This window comes from Aspergillus vadensis, assembly GCF_003184925.1.
Source record: "Aspergillus vadensis CBS 113365 unplaced genomic scaffold BO88scaffold_18, whole genome shotgun sequence".
Lineage (NCBI taxonomy): Eukaryota > Fungi > Ascomycota > Eurotiomycetes > Eurotiales > Aspergillaceae > Aspergillus > Aspergillus vadensis.
In genome coordinates, this window is record NW_020292056.1 from 182,741 (window position 1) to 201,463 (window position 18,723).

The 18,723-nt window shown below is 48.1% G+C and overlaps 7 protein-coding genes across 7 annotated transcripts; 6 read left to right on the forward strand and 1 right to left on the reverse strand.

Moving 5' to 3' along the window:
* Window positions 1-147: 147 nt before the first annotated feature.
* On the forward strand, window positions 148-448 carry BO88DRAFT_455539 (uncharacterized protein; the record flags this gene model as incomplete). The annotated part of the gene is made up of 2 exons (XM_025710871.1): window positions 148-362; window positions 421-448. The coding sequence occupies 2 exons, from the start codon at window positions 148-150 to the stop codon at window positions 446-448; spliced, it is 243 nt and encodes an 80-aa protein (XP_025560846.1).
* A 1,805-nt stretch (window positions 449-2,253) lies between these two features.
* On the forward strand, window positions 2,254-2,657 carry BO88DRAFT_466279 (uncharacterized protein; the record flags this gene model as incomplete). Its single annotated transcript, XM_025711466.1, has 2 exons — window positions 2,254-2,442; window positions 2,496-2,657. The coding sequence occupies 2 exons, from the start codon at window positions 2,254-2,256 to the stop codon at window positions 2,649-2,651; spliced, it is 345 nt and encodes a 114-aa protein (XP_025560847.1). The 3' UTR covers window positions 2,652-2,657.
* Window positions 2,658-3,331: 674 nt separating this feature from the next.
* Window positions 3,332-4,022, reverse strand: BO88DRAFT_427248 (uncharacterized protein; the record flags this gene model as incomplete). Its single annotated transcript, XM_025708979.1, has 4 exons — window positions 3,332-3,501; window positions 3,616-3,619; window positions 3,642-3,749; window positions 3,780-4,022. The coding sequence occupies 4 exons, from the start codon at window positions 4,020-4,022 to the stop codon at window positions 3,332-3,334; spliced, it is 525 nt and encodes a 174-aa protein (XP_025560848.1).
* Window positions 4,023-9,598: 5,576 nt separating this feature from the next.
* On the forward strand, window positions 9,599-11,008 carry BO88DRAFT_489420 (Zn(II)2Cys6 transcription factor; the record flags this gene model as incomplete). The annotated part of the gene is made up of 3 exons (XM_025712700.1): window positions 9,599-9,688; window positions 9,739-10,535; window positions 10,579-11,008. The coding sequence occupies 3 exons, from the start codon at window positions 9,599-9,601 to the stop codon at window positions 11,006-11,008; spliced, it is 1,317 nt and encodes a 438-aa protein (XP_025560849.1).
* Window positions 11,009-11,021: 13 nt separating this feature from the next.
* On the forward strand, window positions 11,022-12,195 carry BO88DRAFT_392074 (SDR family NAD(P)-dependent oxidoreductase; the record flags this gene model as incomplete). The annotated part of the gene is made up of 3 exons (XM_025705040.1): window positions 11,022-11,540; window positions 11,596-11,857; window positions 11,922-12,195. Exons 1-3 carry the CDS (start codon window positions 11,315-11,317, stop codon window positions 12,193-12,195), a joined length of 762 nt encoding a protein of 253 aa, XP_025560850.1. The 5' UTR covers window positions 11,022-11,314.
* Window positions 12,196-13,533: 1,338 nt separating this feature from the next.
* Window positions 13,534-14,422, forward strand: BO88DRAFT_455543 (fungal specific transcription factor domain-containing protein; the record flags this gene model as incomplete). The annotated part of the gene is made up of 2 exons (XM_025710872.1): window positions 13,534-14,088; window positions 14,141-14,422. 2 exons carry the CDS (start codon window positions 13,534-13,536, stop codon window positions 14,420-14,422), a joined length of 837 nt encoding a protein of 278 aa, XP_025560851.1.
* Window positions 14,423-15,518: 1,096 nt separating this feature from the next.
* On the forward strand, window positions 15,519-17,715 carry BO88DRAFT_466285 (acetyl-CoA synthetase-like protein; the record flags this gene model as incomplete). The annotated part of the gene is made up of 11 exons (XM_025711467.1): window positions 15,519-15,758; window positions 15,814-15,866; window positions 15,920-16,097; window positions 16,150-16,377; window positions 16,439-16,442; window positions 16,504-16,604; window positions 16,657-16,791; window positions 16,848-16,865; window positions 16,956-17,029; window positions 17,198-17,338; window positions 17,397-17,715. The coding sequence occupies 11 exons, from the start codon at window positions 15,519-15,521 to the stop codon at window positions 17,713-17,715; spliced, it is 1,491 nt and encodes a 496-aa protein (XP_025560852.1).
* Window positions 17,716-18,723: the final 1,008 nt, after the last annotated feature.

The window sequence follows — 18,723 nt, forward strand, 5'->3', positions numbered from 1 at the left end:
GGTGGAGCTCCTGCTGGGTCGATCTGACGTGCGGGTGAATGCAGCAGAGAAAAGCGAACAGCCACCGCTGTGGTCAGCTGCTTCGCAAGGACATATCCAGGTCGTGGAGCGCCTGCTGCAGTATGGAGATATTGATATTAATCAGGGATGGAGGCCTTATTCGTCTCCGCTCCTGGCCGTAATTACACGCGCGGTCATTCCGATGTAGCCATGCGGTTGCTGAATTGCGTCCCGCGGCTGGATGTCAATGTCCGGATCTACCTAGGGGATTCTGCTCTCTCCCTGGCCGCTCTCCAAGGACATGTGGACGTGGTTGCGCGTCTGTTAGAAATCTGGCAGACTGACCGGAATGGCGCCGACAGGTGGGGACGCACTGCGTTATGACGGGCGGCCCAGGCGGGTCAGGCTCAAATTATGCAGCGGCTGCTGGAGGACAACCGGATTCTAATTGACGTGGTGGATAACGACGGAGTAGATGCTATGCATGCTGCGAGTAGTCATTATCATTTTAACATTGCGTGGCTGATTCGGACTCATTGCTTTACACGATACAGTAACTGGATGGGCGGTGTCCCCCACAATTTGAGGCCTAGGAGTTAGAGTATTTAGGGTCTTGCCAGAAATCTTCCTTCCACGGATTTATACCAGCGGGGTGTCTTTGCCAAAACCAATGCTCGGCTCATTGCTTGTCCTGGGACTGTCGGTCGTGCGGTCACTCGGTCCATTGTGTGATTATATTTGGATTGTTACTACCTAATCTTGTCTCCCTTCAACAGCGAATGTCAGTGGTGCTAGATAGCTCTTGTTCTTCTGATGTGTCTACCGAAATGAGCATATAAAATTAAATCAGAGAGCGCACAGTATATGTCCTTCTTTATAGATTACAAGGGTACTGTGCAGTTTTACTATACAATATGTTTCATTGCTTTGTATTTCCTTGCACAATTTCTGAAAGTATCGAGCAGGTTTATTTTGGAATGCAAGCCACTGTTTCCTCGCTTGGCTTCGTCCATGTGCATTGAATGTCATTGGTCGACCCCTGACAGAAATGTAAACAGAGGAGAAAGCAACGCCGACAGAGTTACATATTCAGGAACAGTCTTCTGTATTGTGAACAGGCGTGCCGTCAATACTTGGCCCCTGCCAGTGGAATGACTCGGTGAATGACCTACTAATCTAGAGAAACTCCTTCTACCTTAGGGTACTCTTGTGGTTTCTCATCCTGAGCGAGTCGACAGCGGCATGCAGGTCAGTCGCAATTGCTATGGCTGTGTCCATGTCCTGGCCTGCTACACACTGTCCCCTGTGTAGGTTGTTCAGCCTGTGGAGTACGTACGGAATCAGATCCTGCAGATCCTTCAGGAAAAAGTAGCACGAGCGGTAGTACGTGTTTTGGCCCTGTTGTTGACTGATCTATCTGATAATCTCGAGGATTTCATCCATTGTCACGGGCGTTGGATTATAGAGCAGTTTGCATGACACTCGTGTGGATGATACTTATGTACCGTAGAACAAGTACCAGCAGGCAAGGGAAGAAAATTCCGTCACTGACTGACTATTATGGTTGGTAAATGCCAGGAAATAGGTGTCTTTAACAGAACTATGTATTATCTGATGTAATAATATACAGGCTAGATATAGATTCCTACTTGTAGCACTCTAAGAAATTGGGGGGCTGGGTAATAGGACTAGTAATTAGTATATATAATATACCTTTTCTCATCTCTGAGCAGTCAGTTTAGTAACTACCAGAAAATTACCCGCAGCTGTTATAAATTCCCTAGACTGTAAATTATAAAGTAACCATACAATTGCTTCTGAGATTAATTATATACTAAATACTAGCTTACCTTACTTTCATGATAACAAATACTTGATATTCTAGCATTTCTACTCTTAACCCACTGATTATAAGGATATTCGCATCACTTTACAGTGGATAGCAAATAGTGGATTACAGTGAAGTCAGCTACACTAGTCAACTCTTATATAAACTGCATTTAACTGGAAGGTATTAATTAGCCGGGTGATCACAGCAGTATATAAAAGTCTGTTTTTATACTAAATCCTGAATACCCGCGAGGTATCCCTCCAGAAACATTCTGGTATAATTCATATAATACTTCTATGCTGTCACATAAACGATGACCTGTGTCCTATTTCATGGTATATATTACATAATCTGCATTCCCTGCGTCAGTTGGTACTTACTAATCAAGGTCAGGTCACCAGCTGCTTCCTAACTTTATGTAGATGACCTCTTCTCAGAGCCGTGTGAAGCAGGAACAACTTCGAAAACACCGCAATAACCTGCTACGGCGGATCAATGACTTCTGGCAGCTGTACGCCATCCGCAGCTGGGTCATTCTGGAAATGCCGAACCGCTGGATTTACACCTATCAGTCCCATCCTCATCTTCCCGCACCGACTGCTGAGGAATTGGTAAGATAAGCCGTGCTGCTGTAAATATTTGCCTTGGGCTCTGACAAGTCCAGGAGGACTGGCCCCAACCAGTTACTCACAGAATCCCTACTGATTATACTATACAACTGACGACTAACGTAGCGATTCCACACCCACCCACGTTCAACATCCTAGGACGTCAGTACGACGGCTGGGATTCTGTTTTCAGCAAATGTGGAGTATATTAGTTAGAGCTATAATACTAATAAAGCTTCTATTTATCAGACATGCTATTCAAACTCACAGACAGGGATATGGGAGGTGTAAAGAAGATTCTGTAATAAATAGTTAAAAATACCAGGGGCACTCCGAAAAGAAATAGGCATTTCATAGGCCTGATGGCTGGCAGAATATGAACAAATATAATGAACTCAGACAACAGCTAGTGCATGTACAATGATGCATCTATTGGGAAAAAAATGACTGTCACTGACCGATAATCGTACTGCTTGACACGGAGTGCAACGCGAACGTGTCGTGAACTCGTGAAGAGGAAAGCAGTTTAATATAAGTTAGATCATCATTATACGCTATACAGATCGGACCACTGGCAAGAGGAACAAGGTTATTCCCGTCCTCGAGTCCCCAATATTAGCATGGGGCCTAAATCGTGGTCATACATCCCGCACGAAGACCACAGATGCAATTAAATGTACTTTAGGACAGCCGCTATTAAAATTTTGTTTCATTTATTCAAGCTCACACACTACGTACAAGCAGGAAGCGCATGATTGATCAGAAATTAATCATCCAACAGTATCTGTAAGTTGGCCACGCGTATGAGAGCGAAACTAATTTCCAGTTCCACACAAATCCTGCCAGCATCCAAGTAATTAATACTTTCTGATAAGGAATTATTCCCCCGTGTTCAAGAATAATTATCAATTAACATAAGTATTCTAGTACACATTTCCATTTTATGCTCCTCCTCGACCTTCTTTAACAAGATGTATTTATACAGAACTGTCAGTAATAATGAAATTAAAAAAGCACTTCCGACCATCACTGTAGTGACCAGAGCCATGATAGACCAAGTAACTGATTACGCGGTGTATATATTAATCAATGTTATAGCAAGGCCCGCAGCTGCATTCATCATAACTGGCCTAAATTCTAATCAGCTTTCATACAGAACAATGGGTGTACAGATACATAGCTGGGTCTGCATACATAAATACCCGACCGACAAGCCAAATGTAATTGCTGCGCCATGTCCAGCAAAGCCATATCAGAAGCATAGTTCCTACTGCAAAGAACACACAGGCAATCACAAGAAAAAGCAGATTCTAAATTTTATTTAACACAGTCTTATTAACACCATTACTAATAAGAGCCTGCTCGAGTTTTTCCGACTTCTGCAAGAAAATGAATATTCCAGGAATTACTAGATATCCCGCAAGGAGCACCCAGTATGCAACGCTGGCAATGATATTATAGACCCACAGCATATAGTCAACTTCCAACAGCATCTCTATATAGCGAGTGTGCCCGGTAATGGACGCCGGACTCAAGAGGGACACTGTGACTGAGTTTACCTGAGACAGTGTACAGGAGTTCATGGCCGCAAGAATCATTAGCCGCTCCAATACATCACACTTGGTATCACTATATATTAAATACCTTTGGAGTATACCCTCCCATATTACAGTTGAAAGCAGCATATGGTAGGTGGACACGACACTTAAAGCGGCCGCATGGAGATATTGCTGCCGCGAGGGCTGACCGGCAGTAGACATTGGAAACTAGCCAGACCGCCACATTCTTGCCTTGGGTCCCAAAAGCTACCATGATACAGTGGTCTTACTGTGGTGTGGGTTAATCCCTCATTTCCTTGACTGCTTGCTTCAACATCCTGTATTCTACAATGAGAGGATAATTCGTATCCTCGAGTTTTGAAGTAAGAGTAGCCCAAGGGGTTGCGGACCGATGAGCATGGCAGCCAGCTGAAAAGAACACGGGGACATGGCTGATATTGACAGATAGCGATAGTATGGTCGTCGTCTGCAAATCACCGCTAGGGACGAGGATTTAGCGGATGATTACTTAACGAACTAACTGATCCACAGCATCATATTCTACTACGTCTGTCAAGTTCGTATAGTACCGTACCAAGACCCGTTCAAATCATAATCTGCTGGATGTAGTCCAGCTGTAGTGGTGAATGGCGCACGAAAGACCCTTTTAGACGATCTGTCCTGTCACTGCGTAAGTAGAGGACCTCGCAAATCGCAATGACGAGGTGGCCAGGTCAGTTTGTTAGTGCCTTGAGGCCATCAGATTTTGGTGTTCGGGAAGGTCCGAGTCTAGCCTCCTTTGGGAAGTCGTTCAGGGGTTCAACTCGAAGCCTCCAAACACGCATGGAACGAATATTACTTGCTCAAGTTTCGCCCTCTTTGGCTTAGAAAGTCGAGTAATGAGATCAACACAGGGTTCTTCGCATTCTTGACATGTGGCTACCTTAGATTACCAGCTCAGCGAGCCTTACTGTATCTCTCGAAATGGATGAATGCGTGTATCACAGTCCTCGTCCACACACGGTTAATGATATATATAACTATATGTAGACATAACCACCCATGCTATCCAGATCAGTGTCAAGAACAGGAGACGCTCTTACATCCCCGGGGCACACATGCAAGACCAACTGGTACACCAAACCAAAACGCAATAATGATACCCCATGGCACGCCTAGATATGAGTGAAAAGGCGAGGGGATGAGTTGGTTGCGTCATGAGGACTTAGAGCAGGAACGCAGTGCCGCGTACGCATCGTCCCAACGACAACCCCTGCTGCCCTCTGGACCCAGATTACTAGGGCTGTTCACGATTTGCCTATTCGGGATTTTGACGATATGAAATCGGCAAATCGTCAAAGCTACTTAGTTAAGACTGGTATATAAGAATTTGACAATTTGACTTCACATACATAATCGTAATATGTGTCTAATCAATCGTCGCCAAAACTGCTCTCTGGTTTGCAAAAGAAAACAGAGACAGGCCAATATACTTCTCTCGCGCGGGCGACCCCCGGCTGAACACCAACGAAATAATCAGCCCGTTTGGCTCCCGCGACATCAATGTCACACCTGCTCCGAAATGAAAGAGAAAACGATCGCGGGAGATATGCTGGCACTGCTTTTGTTGGTTGCCATATTCCTTGCTGCCGCTTGGGGTCCCACATGTGATTGGCCATTTAGTAGATAGTACCTATACTCGCAACGGTCGTGTTGCCGACTCTTACAGCAAACCATGGCAATGACTTCAGAAGTCCCGTCTGTTTTGGCAACCTGTCAAGGTCTGCGCAAATGCGAACAATGCATGCTTGTATATCTCTCATCTCTCAGTTAGATTGTATTTTGCTGACGAATACTGATATGTTTGCTGGAGCCTAGTGTCCAGTTTTGTTGCTCTCGGGGACCTTTGAATTGTGATATTTGTGCAGACACGTTGGCTGGATACAGGAACTTATGTGGGGTACTTTTTCCCTTCGTAGTTGCTGTTAAAATATGAAATAAAGCCAGGCCGGAACGGCCATATACGCTTTCACTCTTTCCTCCTAGTTAGTAACCTTATAGTCATTGATGTTAGATAGGTCCTACCACGCCAGCCAGACTCCCTCAACACTGGTATCCGCTCATGCCAAGCTTTTTGTTCTAGATAGACCTGGGAAGGCGCTCATCTGACAGTTCCATCCATGTACATATAGAGGCCGGTTAAAAACTTCCCAAAAGTCGTTGGGGGAAGTCCGGTATCTTTGAAGGCTTTTTGAATACCTATTGTACCGCGCAACGAACGGAGACTCGGGCGTCATATAACAGAAAGACATCCATACGAAATTGTAGTACTGACTATCAACCCCTATTGGTGATAATGATTGCGTATGATGCGACTATCAATAATCACAGCTTGACGACCGTAGCTCGCTGGGGGAAGATAAAGGCGAATCGGATATAAGATTCGCAGATGGCGACATAGTTCAATTACAAGTGACTGTACCAAGAATTATTGCAGGGTGACTACTGATACTTGCAAGCCAGCCCCTACCACATGGTGCCATTTGTGGGTCGACGTAGGTTAAGCCTGGCAATTCCGCCGACTGTGAGCTATAAGAAGGACTCATACATTCTATCATCTTCTATTCACATAACAAGCCGCTGCTTGAACTGAGTTAGTCGCGATAGGTCCTCTAAATATGCGCATCGTTAAGGTGTTGACACTCCTGGAATATGCTCCCTGTGGATACTACCTAACAGGATCATCAAGCAAAGTCCCGTCATGGCCATGCCGGTTATCTTCTGATAATACATCGAATACTGTGATGGGTATGACCGATTTCTAGAACTATTCGAAGTGCCCGAATGATATTACTACTGGTATGGGTGACAGTGTTGCTTGAAAAAGCCTAGTTAAGGTGGCATTTCGTTGGGCGAGCAAATTTGCTCTTCATGAAAGTGCGGTTGAAATTCATATGCCACCGGGAATATCAACGAGTCAGCCTGCGAGTTCTCGGACGTCGATGGCTCCCACGAGTGACACGCCCGGTATTATGATAGTGATGATTGCTTCGACAAACGAGCACAGTTTTGCTACGACGTGATACACTCTCATGATTGTTTTTCGTCTTCCCGATTCATTGTGTAGAATGAGGTCTAGCAGCTCGAAAGACGGAATCTCATGGCGCACCTCCCTGCGCGGGCAAAAAAGTGGAAATGATTTCTTGCCAATGCCAGACTTATATTAGGTGAGGCTATGTCTCAGACGGTCCACACAAAGAACTGCGTCTGCCTGTCTTTGCTTCGTTATTATAGGCTTACATCCTGCCATGGCTAACTATGTCTTTGTTGCCATCAAATACGGTCCTCTCTACCGTGAGCATTGGATTACCGGACAATGGAAATCCCTGCCCCCATACTGTGAACCTAGAGTTGCGTATGACGACACACACAGAGCTGCAGCTACTCCAAGACGGTACGGATTTGACTACCAGGCAATCTAGCGTCAAAAATGTGACAGAGCTTCTGCTATGTGGATCCCACCGCCGCGCCCTGGTTCGCTCGACGAGGCACAGGCTTGTATAAGGACCGCCACTGCTTACAACGATGTCCACTAATGAAATTTCCAGACATTTTTCACCACTGATTCAAAAAGAAAGCCAATCTATGGTTCAGGAAGCGCCCTCTCGCCCTCTTCCTCGGCTATTTGGAGAAATCATTGAAGGCCCAATACTGCAACGAACAGAGTTATCTTCAACCTTGGATTAATTTGTGGCATAGGAGCAATAACCTATGCTAAATTTTAATCATGTATTCTCGCTCCTGGCTTCTTTGTATTCAAGAATATGTCATCTGCTATGCCGCGCATACCCTACCCACATCTTCGTATACAATGACGGAAAGCTCAATTGTAGCATGTAGTCCACTTGCCCAACACAATCGTGATTGGTCTTTTCCAAGAGCCTCCTTGTCGCCTCGAGCAGGAGGTATTGGCGACGTCGATCTTAAGGCATCTTGTTACATCAATGCGCGCAGCCAGATTGCCTTGGAGACGGCGGGTGCGTGCCTTCCATCCGCTGAAAAGCCGGTTGATCCGCATTTGACACTGCTCGATCTCCATTCCACACTGCGGATCGCCCAGCCATAAGACGACGATGATCCTGTAGCTGGCGGTGCACGGCTGCGTGACGGGTATCTTATTTAAATTATATATCTACCTTCTCCTGATCCAACCGCGCTCTGCTTTGCACAGAGTCTGGGTAGAGTACCTCGTTGGTGCGAGATCTTTCACCCAGCTACCAGTCGGGCACTCTTTGAGGGCCTATTGTGAACTGCCCTCACCCAGTTGAAAGGACGCATTCTCTGACTGAACATTATACTTTGCCGAGTCACTCGAGATGAGGTGAGTTTTGGAGGTTGAGTATTGCTTCCATGGAAAACCCGCGCATCAATCTTGTTGATATAACCAAGGTCAATATTTGACAGTGACTCTGAGCGCGGGGCCTTCTAACAAGAGCTTTCTTCAAATTCTCGGCTATCTAGCTGAGCTAATTTAATTTCGGTACTGTAGCAGGTCAAGGCACAGAATCACGGTCGTTTATGACTGGGCTTGTGTCTTGTGGTCAGTAGTTTATCAATCATCAATATTCAACGCAACATTCTCTTATCTGACCGAGCCAGCTATGTATGTGGATGTGATACTTCAAATGTTATTAGTCTTATTCTGGAAATGGTCCAAAGTGGATTTCTTATGATGGTTGCACTTCTATTGCGTGGAATGGACCCTGGCCTTCAACTATCGGAGCAGGGGGTGCGCCTTCTCTGCCGACCGGGGCGTCGAGCCCTACTCCGGGTTCTTTTTTTGGCGGACCAGCCTGTCGTACTCATCAATTGTTCTCTTGGCGCTGACGCTGTCAACTCCCTACCCTGTAAGGGTTTGGACGAGTTCGTCAAGTAACGAGGTAGTCCCGATATTGCATTGATGCTCACGAGCTTTTCTGGAGGCGATCGATATCACCCGCATTGGAAAACAAGGCGGATATGCAGCGCTGCAGTCGGGTTTCTCCCTACAACATGCCTGCAGAGTAGTTGGATGATCCGCCCACGGTACTCTGCTTCTCAACCACGAGCACTTCAGCTCCAGATTGTGCTGCAAAGGCGGCACGGGCCATCCCGGACATTCCTCCGCCGCATACTAGCACGTCGACGTTGATGGACTGTATTGTGAGTAGAAATTTTAGATTGCTTCGAATATAGACGACCTGCGAGAGTATCCTTCGAACGTCCGATTACGATAATAAATTATAAAACTCTCTTGGTACGATCATTTGGGGACAACCCGGCGTCCGGTGCATACATTTAATGGCCGAGTGGGCCAGCCACGACACCGCGGTGGGGAAGCTTCCCTTACGGCTTCATGCACTTCAATTCGTAATAGCTTTGTTATGTGATGTCCAGGCAGTCCCAGTACTCGCATGGTCTCTTATTGCTCCGCTGAGCAGCTCACTATATGTAAGCTGGAGGGAGACCGTTGTAGCCGTGCCTCAGGCAACGAATCCGGGATCCACAGAACGATACGATTCCCCGCATTCTTGACAGGACCTCAGAGTGAAAGTTACTGTCCCGACACCTCATCAACGAATATGTCATCTCCAGGGTATAGAGACCAGAACTCACAGGTGAGACCCCGTCCTGGGGCAGCACCCGCCTGCGAGGCCTGCCGGAAGCTCAAGGTACGCCGCCCCCGTCCTCTGACAGGGAAAGGTCGCTGATAACGTCACAGATGAAATGCACACGAGCTGCACCGCAGAACAGCGGGAATCCACTGTCTGATCCATGCGCCCGGTGTAAAAGAACTAACCGGGCCTGTAAAATCCCCGAATCACGACCGCTGGGCAGGAGGCGAGGGGCGTTGGGCCGGTATCGCGGGCTGGAGAAGGCGTACCGGAAGCTACAGCAGGAGGCAAAGAAGGCGAACCTTTCGCGTAGACCTGACGAAGCTTTTGATCCTCTTGCCCTGCAGACTGGTGGAGGGTTGGATTCTCAATCCTTTTTGATGGATGAGTCGTCCAGCCATTCTCGACTCCCTGAGACAAGTTACGCCCGGGCGGCCCCTGGGACCCTTTTTCTGGGGCCTGAAGTGACAACACCGGGGACGGAGATTCAGGCCGAGAACCAGGAAAACATAGAAGGTCAAACAGAACCGGTTCAGGAACCGATGAGTAACCCGCTTGCGCTGTTGACGTACGCATCTGATGCCGCACAAGCATCGGAGACAAGCCCAACGTCACTAAATACTGTAACCAGCCCAACATCCAGGAGGCAAAACAGTCGCGAAATGGGAGAGAGTGAAGGACACCGTTTACTTCACCGACCTGGGTATGTCTCTCTGGGGCTGCAGTTGGATCGAGCGAGCCTCGTGCAGGGCCTGGATGCCTTGCTGGATCGCGTTGACGCTGGCCACCAGTCCCTCGACTACTTTAAGCAGACAGGTGTACGGCAACGCGATGTCGGTCCGGATCTTGATCCCGTAGAATTGAGGTTGGTTACGATGGAGGATGCAAACTACTTATTCCCCATGTACGTGTTCGACATCTTCTCCTGAGGGAGCTAACCCAATTAGATATTTTGCGCGACTACATCCAATCAACGGGATACTAGATCCCATGCTTCATACGCCGGAATTTGTGCGCGCTCGATCCTCGTTGCTCTTCACTTGGATACTTGCTCTCACGACCCAGTTTGAGCACGCATCTGCAGCTGTGGCAGAGCGTCTGCGACTACACGGCGAAAAGTTGTCGCGATACGACCATACATGCGGGTACAAGTCAGTCGAAATCGTCCAAGGTTATTATATTTCGCTCCTCTCTCCTACCCCGGCTAAAACGGTGGCTGGGGAGCGGTCGTGGCTATATACTATGTATGCTCTCGGTGTGGCGACGGACTTGGGAATTAACCAGGAGGCTGGACCGACTGCGCATTCTACGTCCAGACCGAGGCCCCGGTGCTCGGAAAATTGCAGCCCTTGGTTAAAATTCCGAAGAAATGCGTAACCTCGGGATATCAACTGGAATACGAAATAATCACTACTATTATATGGGCTGGTATGACTGGGTCTGGGGTGAGATATGATCCTTGAACATCCTTTGCCGGGCTCTTGCCTTGACTCTTTAGTTATCATACTGCACCATGAGCGAGCGACTGCGTCAAATCCATCAACAACTGCAGCCTAGCGACCCCGCCGCCGACCCCAGTCGCCTAGATGGCCAGGTAGTGATTATCACGGGGGGTGCTCAAGGTACGCATTCTTTGCAATTTGAAATTGTTACATCGATACGCTAGTAATACCCTACTGGCAAATGAATCGGAAGGGCGACCGCGGTATTGTTTGCCCGAAAGGAGCCAAGATCGCCGTCAATGATTTGGATATAAATAAAGCGGAGGATGTGGTAAGGGAAATCCGCGGATTTCAGGGCGATGCGGAAAGCTTTCCAGGCAACGTCCTTGACGAGAAATTTCCGCCGCAGTTGGTCAACACCGTACTGCAGAGATGGGGCAAGGTCAACTGCCTCATTAACAATGCCGGTATGATCCTTGTTGTCAAGCAGTAAGGGCAGGAGTGGATACTGACCGGTCCAAGGTTTCTGCCATGATAGTGCAATCCACAAGATGGACGAAGACAAGTTCGATATTATCATGAAAATCCACAACTACGTGCCGTTCCGGATGACACGAGCGCTATCTGGCCATTGGATGGATTCGGCTCACAAAGACATGCCAAAGACCGTGATCAACGTGTCGTCTACGTCTGGCCTGCATGGATCGATGGGACAGATCAACTACGCAACGGCCAAAGCTGGGGTCGTCGGGCTAACGAAGACCATAGCGTCGGAATGGGCCCGGTAGGTGCAGCAGTTATGGATATTTTTCTCGCTAGTGTATAAACTGACTCTTGTGTGCCTCTAGATATAATATTAGGGCTAATGCAGTGGCCTACGGTTGGATTGATACGCGAATTACTTGCCCGCCCACCGAGTCGAAGCCGATGATGCTGGGAGGGCAGTCCATTCGTCATGGGATCCCGGAAAGTGCGAAGAAATGGCGAGATGTGTCTGATATTCCGCTCGGTCGACCTGGGTCTGCGGACGAAGCTGCGCGGGTGATGCTTTTTCTGGCCAGTCCGCTGTCTTCGTACGTAACTGGCACTTGCATCGAGTGCACGGGAGGACGCTTTATGTAGATTATCAAAATTGCAAGAAGGGATATGTCATGCCAATTTGGAGTAAATTCAACGAGTAAGGAGGCTGGTTCTCCCCGCACCGGTGCATTTTCTAGTATTTTATAAACCGGGCTCCCCGCACTGTGGCGCCGGAGCACATCGCCTGGACTACCTCAGCTACACGAAGCCAGTATCTACTGACACTTGTCAAGTCTTTCGCCATGGACCAGTCTATCGACAGAAGCCGTGTCTATTACCCTTCAGAACCGGCCGGTTCTCCGCGCGGCTTGGTCGACTGACATCTCGCCTCACCTTCGCGGACAACAGACGGGAAGCGGCTGAAATACATCGGACAAGCATGGTATTTTTGCTGAACATAGTTAACATAGTGGTGCATATCCTGTTCATGTAATGCTAACAACAGTCGCAGCCTGGATTGCCAGCGCCGCAAGGTGAAGGTGCGATTTCCTGCCCGCTCCACCTTGATGACAGGCCTGTTCTCACAGCATACAGTGCTCCGGAGAAAGAATCTGTCGCAATTGCCGTGCTAGGGGACAGGACTGTATTTACATACCTCAGTGTCGACGGGGACGGAAACAGGGGACGAAATGCGGCCCTGCAACCCGGAGGTACGCCCCCTGGCCAATTCCGCGACTTGGCTTGTTCCTAGACGATAACGAGTAACCTGCGAAGCGGCAAGAAGCAAGAGTCAATAGAAGAAAATGCACGACGACAATCGAGCAGCCCACCCTGCAATGACATTACCTTTCTTTTCCGGTTTGTTCTTTTCCCCCGAGACCCGTGTTACGTGCCTGACTTGCGAGCTGACAATAGCAGCAAACCCCCCTTGCCCAGTACCGCACACAGCTGCCAGTCATCCCCAGACTGGGATGATGGGACCGACGCATACGATGTCGAGGAAGCCCGTCCCAGAAGTGTTTCAATCTCGTCTCAGCTTTTGAGTATCCGCGAGCTGGTGCATCCGAAAAACAGGGGACAATTAAGCCCTACCTTCATACGAAGCGCTCTCCAGGACCGTACATTTGCGGTCGAACTTCCTCGTCCAACAAGATTAAATGTACTACTAGATGTTTACTTTCGCGATCTGGGTTCTTTCTTTCCATTTATTGAACGTGACGGGACCCAGGCACGGATCCAGGCAAGGCTGCGCCGCCTGGGGCACGCAGATAACCAGCATATCATTGACGTAAGGTCCGCGGACTGTTCCGCCGTTGCCCTACTCTGCAACATGCTTGCGGTTGCGGAATGTTTCTGTATACCGGGGTCTTCCTCTAATGAAATTCGCCCTGGGTGGTCCCTGTTCCTTCGGGGCGCAAGCTAATCCAGCACTGCTCGTCGATGAAGCACATCGATATCCACATCATTCAGTATCACGCCCTTAGTTTTGAGTATCTTATGCAATCTGAACTACTCCACGATGCGTCGCAGGCTGTCTCCACCGCAACTCAGCTCGCGATGCGGGCCCGGCTCAATGAAGAGGGAGCCTGGGAGGTTTCGGACGAACAGGACGTGCGCAACCGAAAGGAGTTATGGTGGACGATATATTTTCTCGATCGCAAAATATCCCAACGAACAGGCAGCCCGTATCTCATTCACGACACCGAGGTCGCGGTGTCGGATTTTTCGCTGTCCTCGACTGCCGGAACCGATCGATATATGCAGGCGCTGGTAGACTTGGGCAAACTATGGTCTCTAATTTGGGATACCTTCTTTGCTGCTGCCGCTTCAAAGCCTATGGACTGGAAGGAAATTGAGGTTATGGACACCCGCATTTTGGTGGTCCAGCGAGATCTTCCGAGCGTACTGGCCTGGGAAACAGATCTCCTGGATCAATTGTACTTGGCTGAACGAGAGCCAGAGCCACTTGTCAGTCGCCGGCTGGCAATCTTCATTGTACTCTTCCCTTCCTCAGTCCACAGTGAAATAAGCTGACGGAAAATTCCAGAGACTGAACCTCTTACGCCTGATCATTCGACAGAACCCGATCCAGACGCGTCAGGGTACCAAATGCCACAGTCTTTGTGTCTCGCTTGCCGCTCAGACGGTGGATGCCATTGCTGCCTTCACTGAGAGATGCCCTAGTATTATCCCCTGTGGCTTTTTCTTTAGGACCGCGTTGCTGGAATGTATCTATCACCTTATCCTAGCCACGCGGGCGACACCGAGCGAGGAGCAACGCAGAACCAGCATCAGGCCGTTCCAGCTCGCCTACCAACTTCTCGAGTAATTCTCGCAGGTCCTTGACACAGCGAAGCGAGCACTTCGAGCCCTGAACTCAGTGGTCTCCTTAGCGCCGGTATCAGACTCTCTTCCTACCGTTGACAGCGCAAATTTGGAACCAAAACCAGACAACGATCACACGAAAAACCTAAGCCTGCAGACTACCGCATCCATAGACACCTTTGATCCTCTGTCTTGGCAAATTGATGACATTCCTTTGGACGTGGTCGCCTTGGTCTCTTCAATGGGGAACCAAGGTGCTGATGATGCAGTCGCAAGTAGTCTATCTGAAAGATTCTTGGATCCTGGACTGTGTATTTGGAATACCGATGGCGGCGTTGATTCTAGTGCTAGCAACGTATGATCTATTGTCTATACTACAATTAACTAGCTGGACTATCATACTTCCTACTTGAACCCTTAGGGGACACGGAAAAAATTTGAAAGGTCAGGATATGTCCCACGTTAGGAAGTGTTGGTACCACTGCTGAGCGAGTTCAGTTGAAATGCCATTGTCTCTGCCACGTGTTCCTGGGCGCCACAATGAGGAACCGTTCGTGAACACGTCAGGTCCCTGGCCTGGGGAACGACCAACGTCGATTTGTTCTTCGATGGTCGAAACTGCTCTAGGGGCCGACATTGTTGATCTTAGGAATCGGAGTAGTCGTTACAATATACTGCAGTCCGACTGCGCTAATTTCTAAATATAATTACATGGCAGCTGCATTGTCCATTCACTAACAGGATCCGCCGAATGATAATTCCGATACAGCTCATAGTCTGAGCGGGCCTTGTGGGCTGAGTCGTTCGCCCGGTCGATTTAAATAGAGTCCGGCATGTCAACACCCCGCATCGATACGGAATTTAAAGCTGATCGCACGGCGGCTACATTTCCGTCATTTTTCCGATATGAGGACGGGATAACCGAGCATGGCCTACGCTCTATTACGCTTAGTCATATACGGGGGTTGGTAATAGTCCCATCCTCTATATATACGGTTCTTACTGTAATCAGAAATCCACGGCTGTTTGAATACGTTCCCCATACTACCTTCGACAGATTATACAAAGGTCGTTACTATTTACAAACCCCAGTACTAAGCATGGCTCCCATAATATCAGATATGACGGTACACTTCCGCCATGACCGGTCCATTGCCCAGATGATGCTGGAAAACCCTTCCAACGTCGATGCTAACAAGGCCATCAGTGAGGATATTTTAACCGGTAAAACATTAACCTATGGCAGTTTGCGCGAGGATGCATTCAAGGCTGCATGGGCGTTGCGGCATCGCCTAGGGCTCAAGACAGGGGACACCGTCACGATTATAGCGAGGAGCTGCGTATGTTAGGACTCGGCAATTTTCTTTCCGCTGTTTTCTGATAGGAAACATGCAGGTGGACTATATTATTGCAACGCATGCTATTTGGGCGGCGGGTGGGATTGTCAGGTTGGTGTTCTATTTGGCGTATCGGCGTTGTGAGCACTACTAACCATGTCCAGTACAATTAACCACTCATCATCCGCCAAAGAGATTACCCATGCTATTGAGATCATTAGACCGCAGTTCTTCATTGTGGATGGTGACTATGAGAAGAAGTTGCACGAGGCGCTGGGTTCGGAACACTATGATAGTATGACAATAATGACAATGGTGTCCAGATTCGCCGGCCACCTTCTCGTAAGATTATTGTCCCACCTTCCAAACCATCGTAAACCGTTGACCATTCTAGTTTCCCAACGACCTGATATCGGACTCAAAGCGAGTGGAGCCTGAAGCGTACGTGCTGGACGGACAGGACGCGCGGACCAGGTGCGCTGCGCTGGTAATGTCGAGTGGCACAACTGGCCTACCCAAGGCGGTTATGCTGTCCCATTACAACTTGACTGGAATCTGTGAGGGGCTGCGTGCTCATAATCCCGATAATTGGAGGGAGTCTATGAGGGAGGTGTTTTTCCCAGTATGCAATACTCTACCCTATCTTGGAAAAGGTTTCCAACGTACTACTTGCTTGCCCCTAGTCTTGTAGGTAACACCCCAGAAAGACAGAGAATGCCGAGGCATATTTGTGACTGGTGACTTGAAGTATCACATATCTACGGTTTATACGTATGCGCATTGATGAGTCCGTGGCTGGGGTATTATGTGTGCATGGTGTCCCAATTCCAGCTGGAGACTTACTGCCAAGTCAGTGTCCTCGTTAATATCATATAAACTAGTCACTGACGTTGACTGCTAGCTTATGCATGAGAAACGCGCAACATTGGCGCGACTCGTGCCACCAGTCGCTGTTATGCTGGCGGAGAACCCGATCGTGGATCAGTACCAGTATCCTGACCTTGAATACTTTTCCTGCTCAGCAGCACCATTGAAGGTAATCCTTGACCCTTACATACGCTCTGGCCATATATTATATTGATTCGGTTATAGCCTGCCGTCGCGTCAAAGGTACGGCAGAGATTTCCAACTGTTAGCCTATGTTAAAGTAGATATTTGCCATCCATCTCGTGTATTGTCCTAACTGACTTTGTATTATAGCATATGGCTGTACTGAACTGTCCTCTTGCATTGCAAAAAGGGGAGTCAGAGACAAGGACGCTCCTCTCGTTGCCGTAGGCACTCTACTAGCAAACGTCAAGATCCAATTTCTGGACGAACAGGGCAAAGAAGTGCCCCGGGGATAACCAGGAGAGATCGTTGTCTCTACGCCAACCATTATGCTGTTAGTATTTTCCAAACTACATCCTTCATTCATTGCCCCTAACTTGTGTCGCCTACAGCGGGTACAAGGACAACGGGGAAGGAACACGCGAAAGCATGCACGGTCCTGGGTGGTACAAAACCGGTGACATTGGATACCTGAACGACAAGGGATACTTGATAATTGTTGACCGTCTGAAGGACGTGATCAAATACAAGGGGTATTTCAACAACAAGCCAGCCTCCTCACAGATCTTGCGACACTAACTGTCCTCTCAGGTTCCAGATCAGCCCAACTGAGCTCGAGGAGATAATCGGACGACACCCCATGGTGAAAGACTCAGGCGTCACCTCTATCTGGGACGATGTTGAGGGGACCGAGATCCCTCTTGCGTTTGTTGTGCCGAGTAGTCCTATTGCATCTATTGATCGGGAGAGCCTAGCAAAAGAAATCCAGGATCTGGTCGCACGGGAAGTTGCAGGCTACAAGAAATTGAGGGGAGGTGTGCGCTTTATTGATCAACTGCCGCGGAATTTGACTGGGAAGATGCTGCGCCGGCAGTTACGTGATAGGGCTGGATCGAAGGCGCACCTGTAAGCGTAAAAGAATTGGACTATAGATGGTGAGTGCACTGGGGGGAATTGCAGACGATGTAGGAGGTTGATTTGTTCGGTTGATTTCCATTCTGACCCTAGGCAGCATTATAATGAGCCTGAAGCGACGAAATCACATGTCTTTCTTTTTGAATGCTCCAGTAATATAGCCTCATAGCACTTACACTTACAGCACTACGAATACAAGTCCGTTCGCTACGATAATTGACAATTTCACTCCCTGCAGATTACGGATTTGATACGTCCTTGCAGACCTGAAATCGGTTTTAGCGATTATCTTACTCTGAAGGGTCAAGTTTGGGTTTTTTTTTTTTTTGGTAGTCTCTCCCCGTGTTTTCTGTCTTCCTCTGACGCGCTTCGACCTGTCTGCTTTGTCAGACTGCCTAACGTTACGAGCATTCTCCCGCTTCAACAGTCAGCTTAATAAATGGTTGTTAGACAATACCGAACTACTTAGGCTTAAGACTCACAATCAACCGAGGACATGCTAGGTTATTCAATTTGTCCAGACTATTAAAGTTTCTGAGATATATTTCAACAACAACTGATTCGGCCTTTTCCTATAGTATAAGAACAACATTCCCCGAGAGAACATCACCCCCCAGGTTGAATACATCTAACACCGTCACCGCTGCGAGACCATCTTCTCCTGAGCAATTTGGCTCCTCACCTTGTCTATTCACTCTGGTGTGATAGGATCTACTTGTCAGGGTAGAAGGCCTGTTGACTTGGTAAGGAAGTAGCCTCGGGACACTATAGATTTGTATGATAATGACAAAGGTAGCCTATATCCACAGCATAGACCGATCCTTTAGGAATTGGTAGCCCCCGATGATAAGGTTCCTCATGTTATACATAGCGGAAATATATAAGACTGTGCTCAATAATCTGATGAGTTTAATAGCTGCTATAATATATTATTTTAATAATACTAACCCGCAGACTAATTATTCGAGTAAAAATGATGCTCTTCTCGCTGGGCTGAACCACC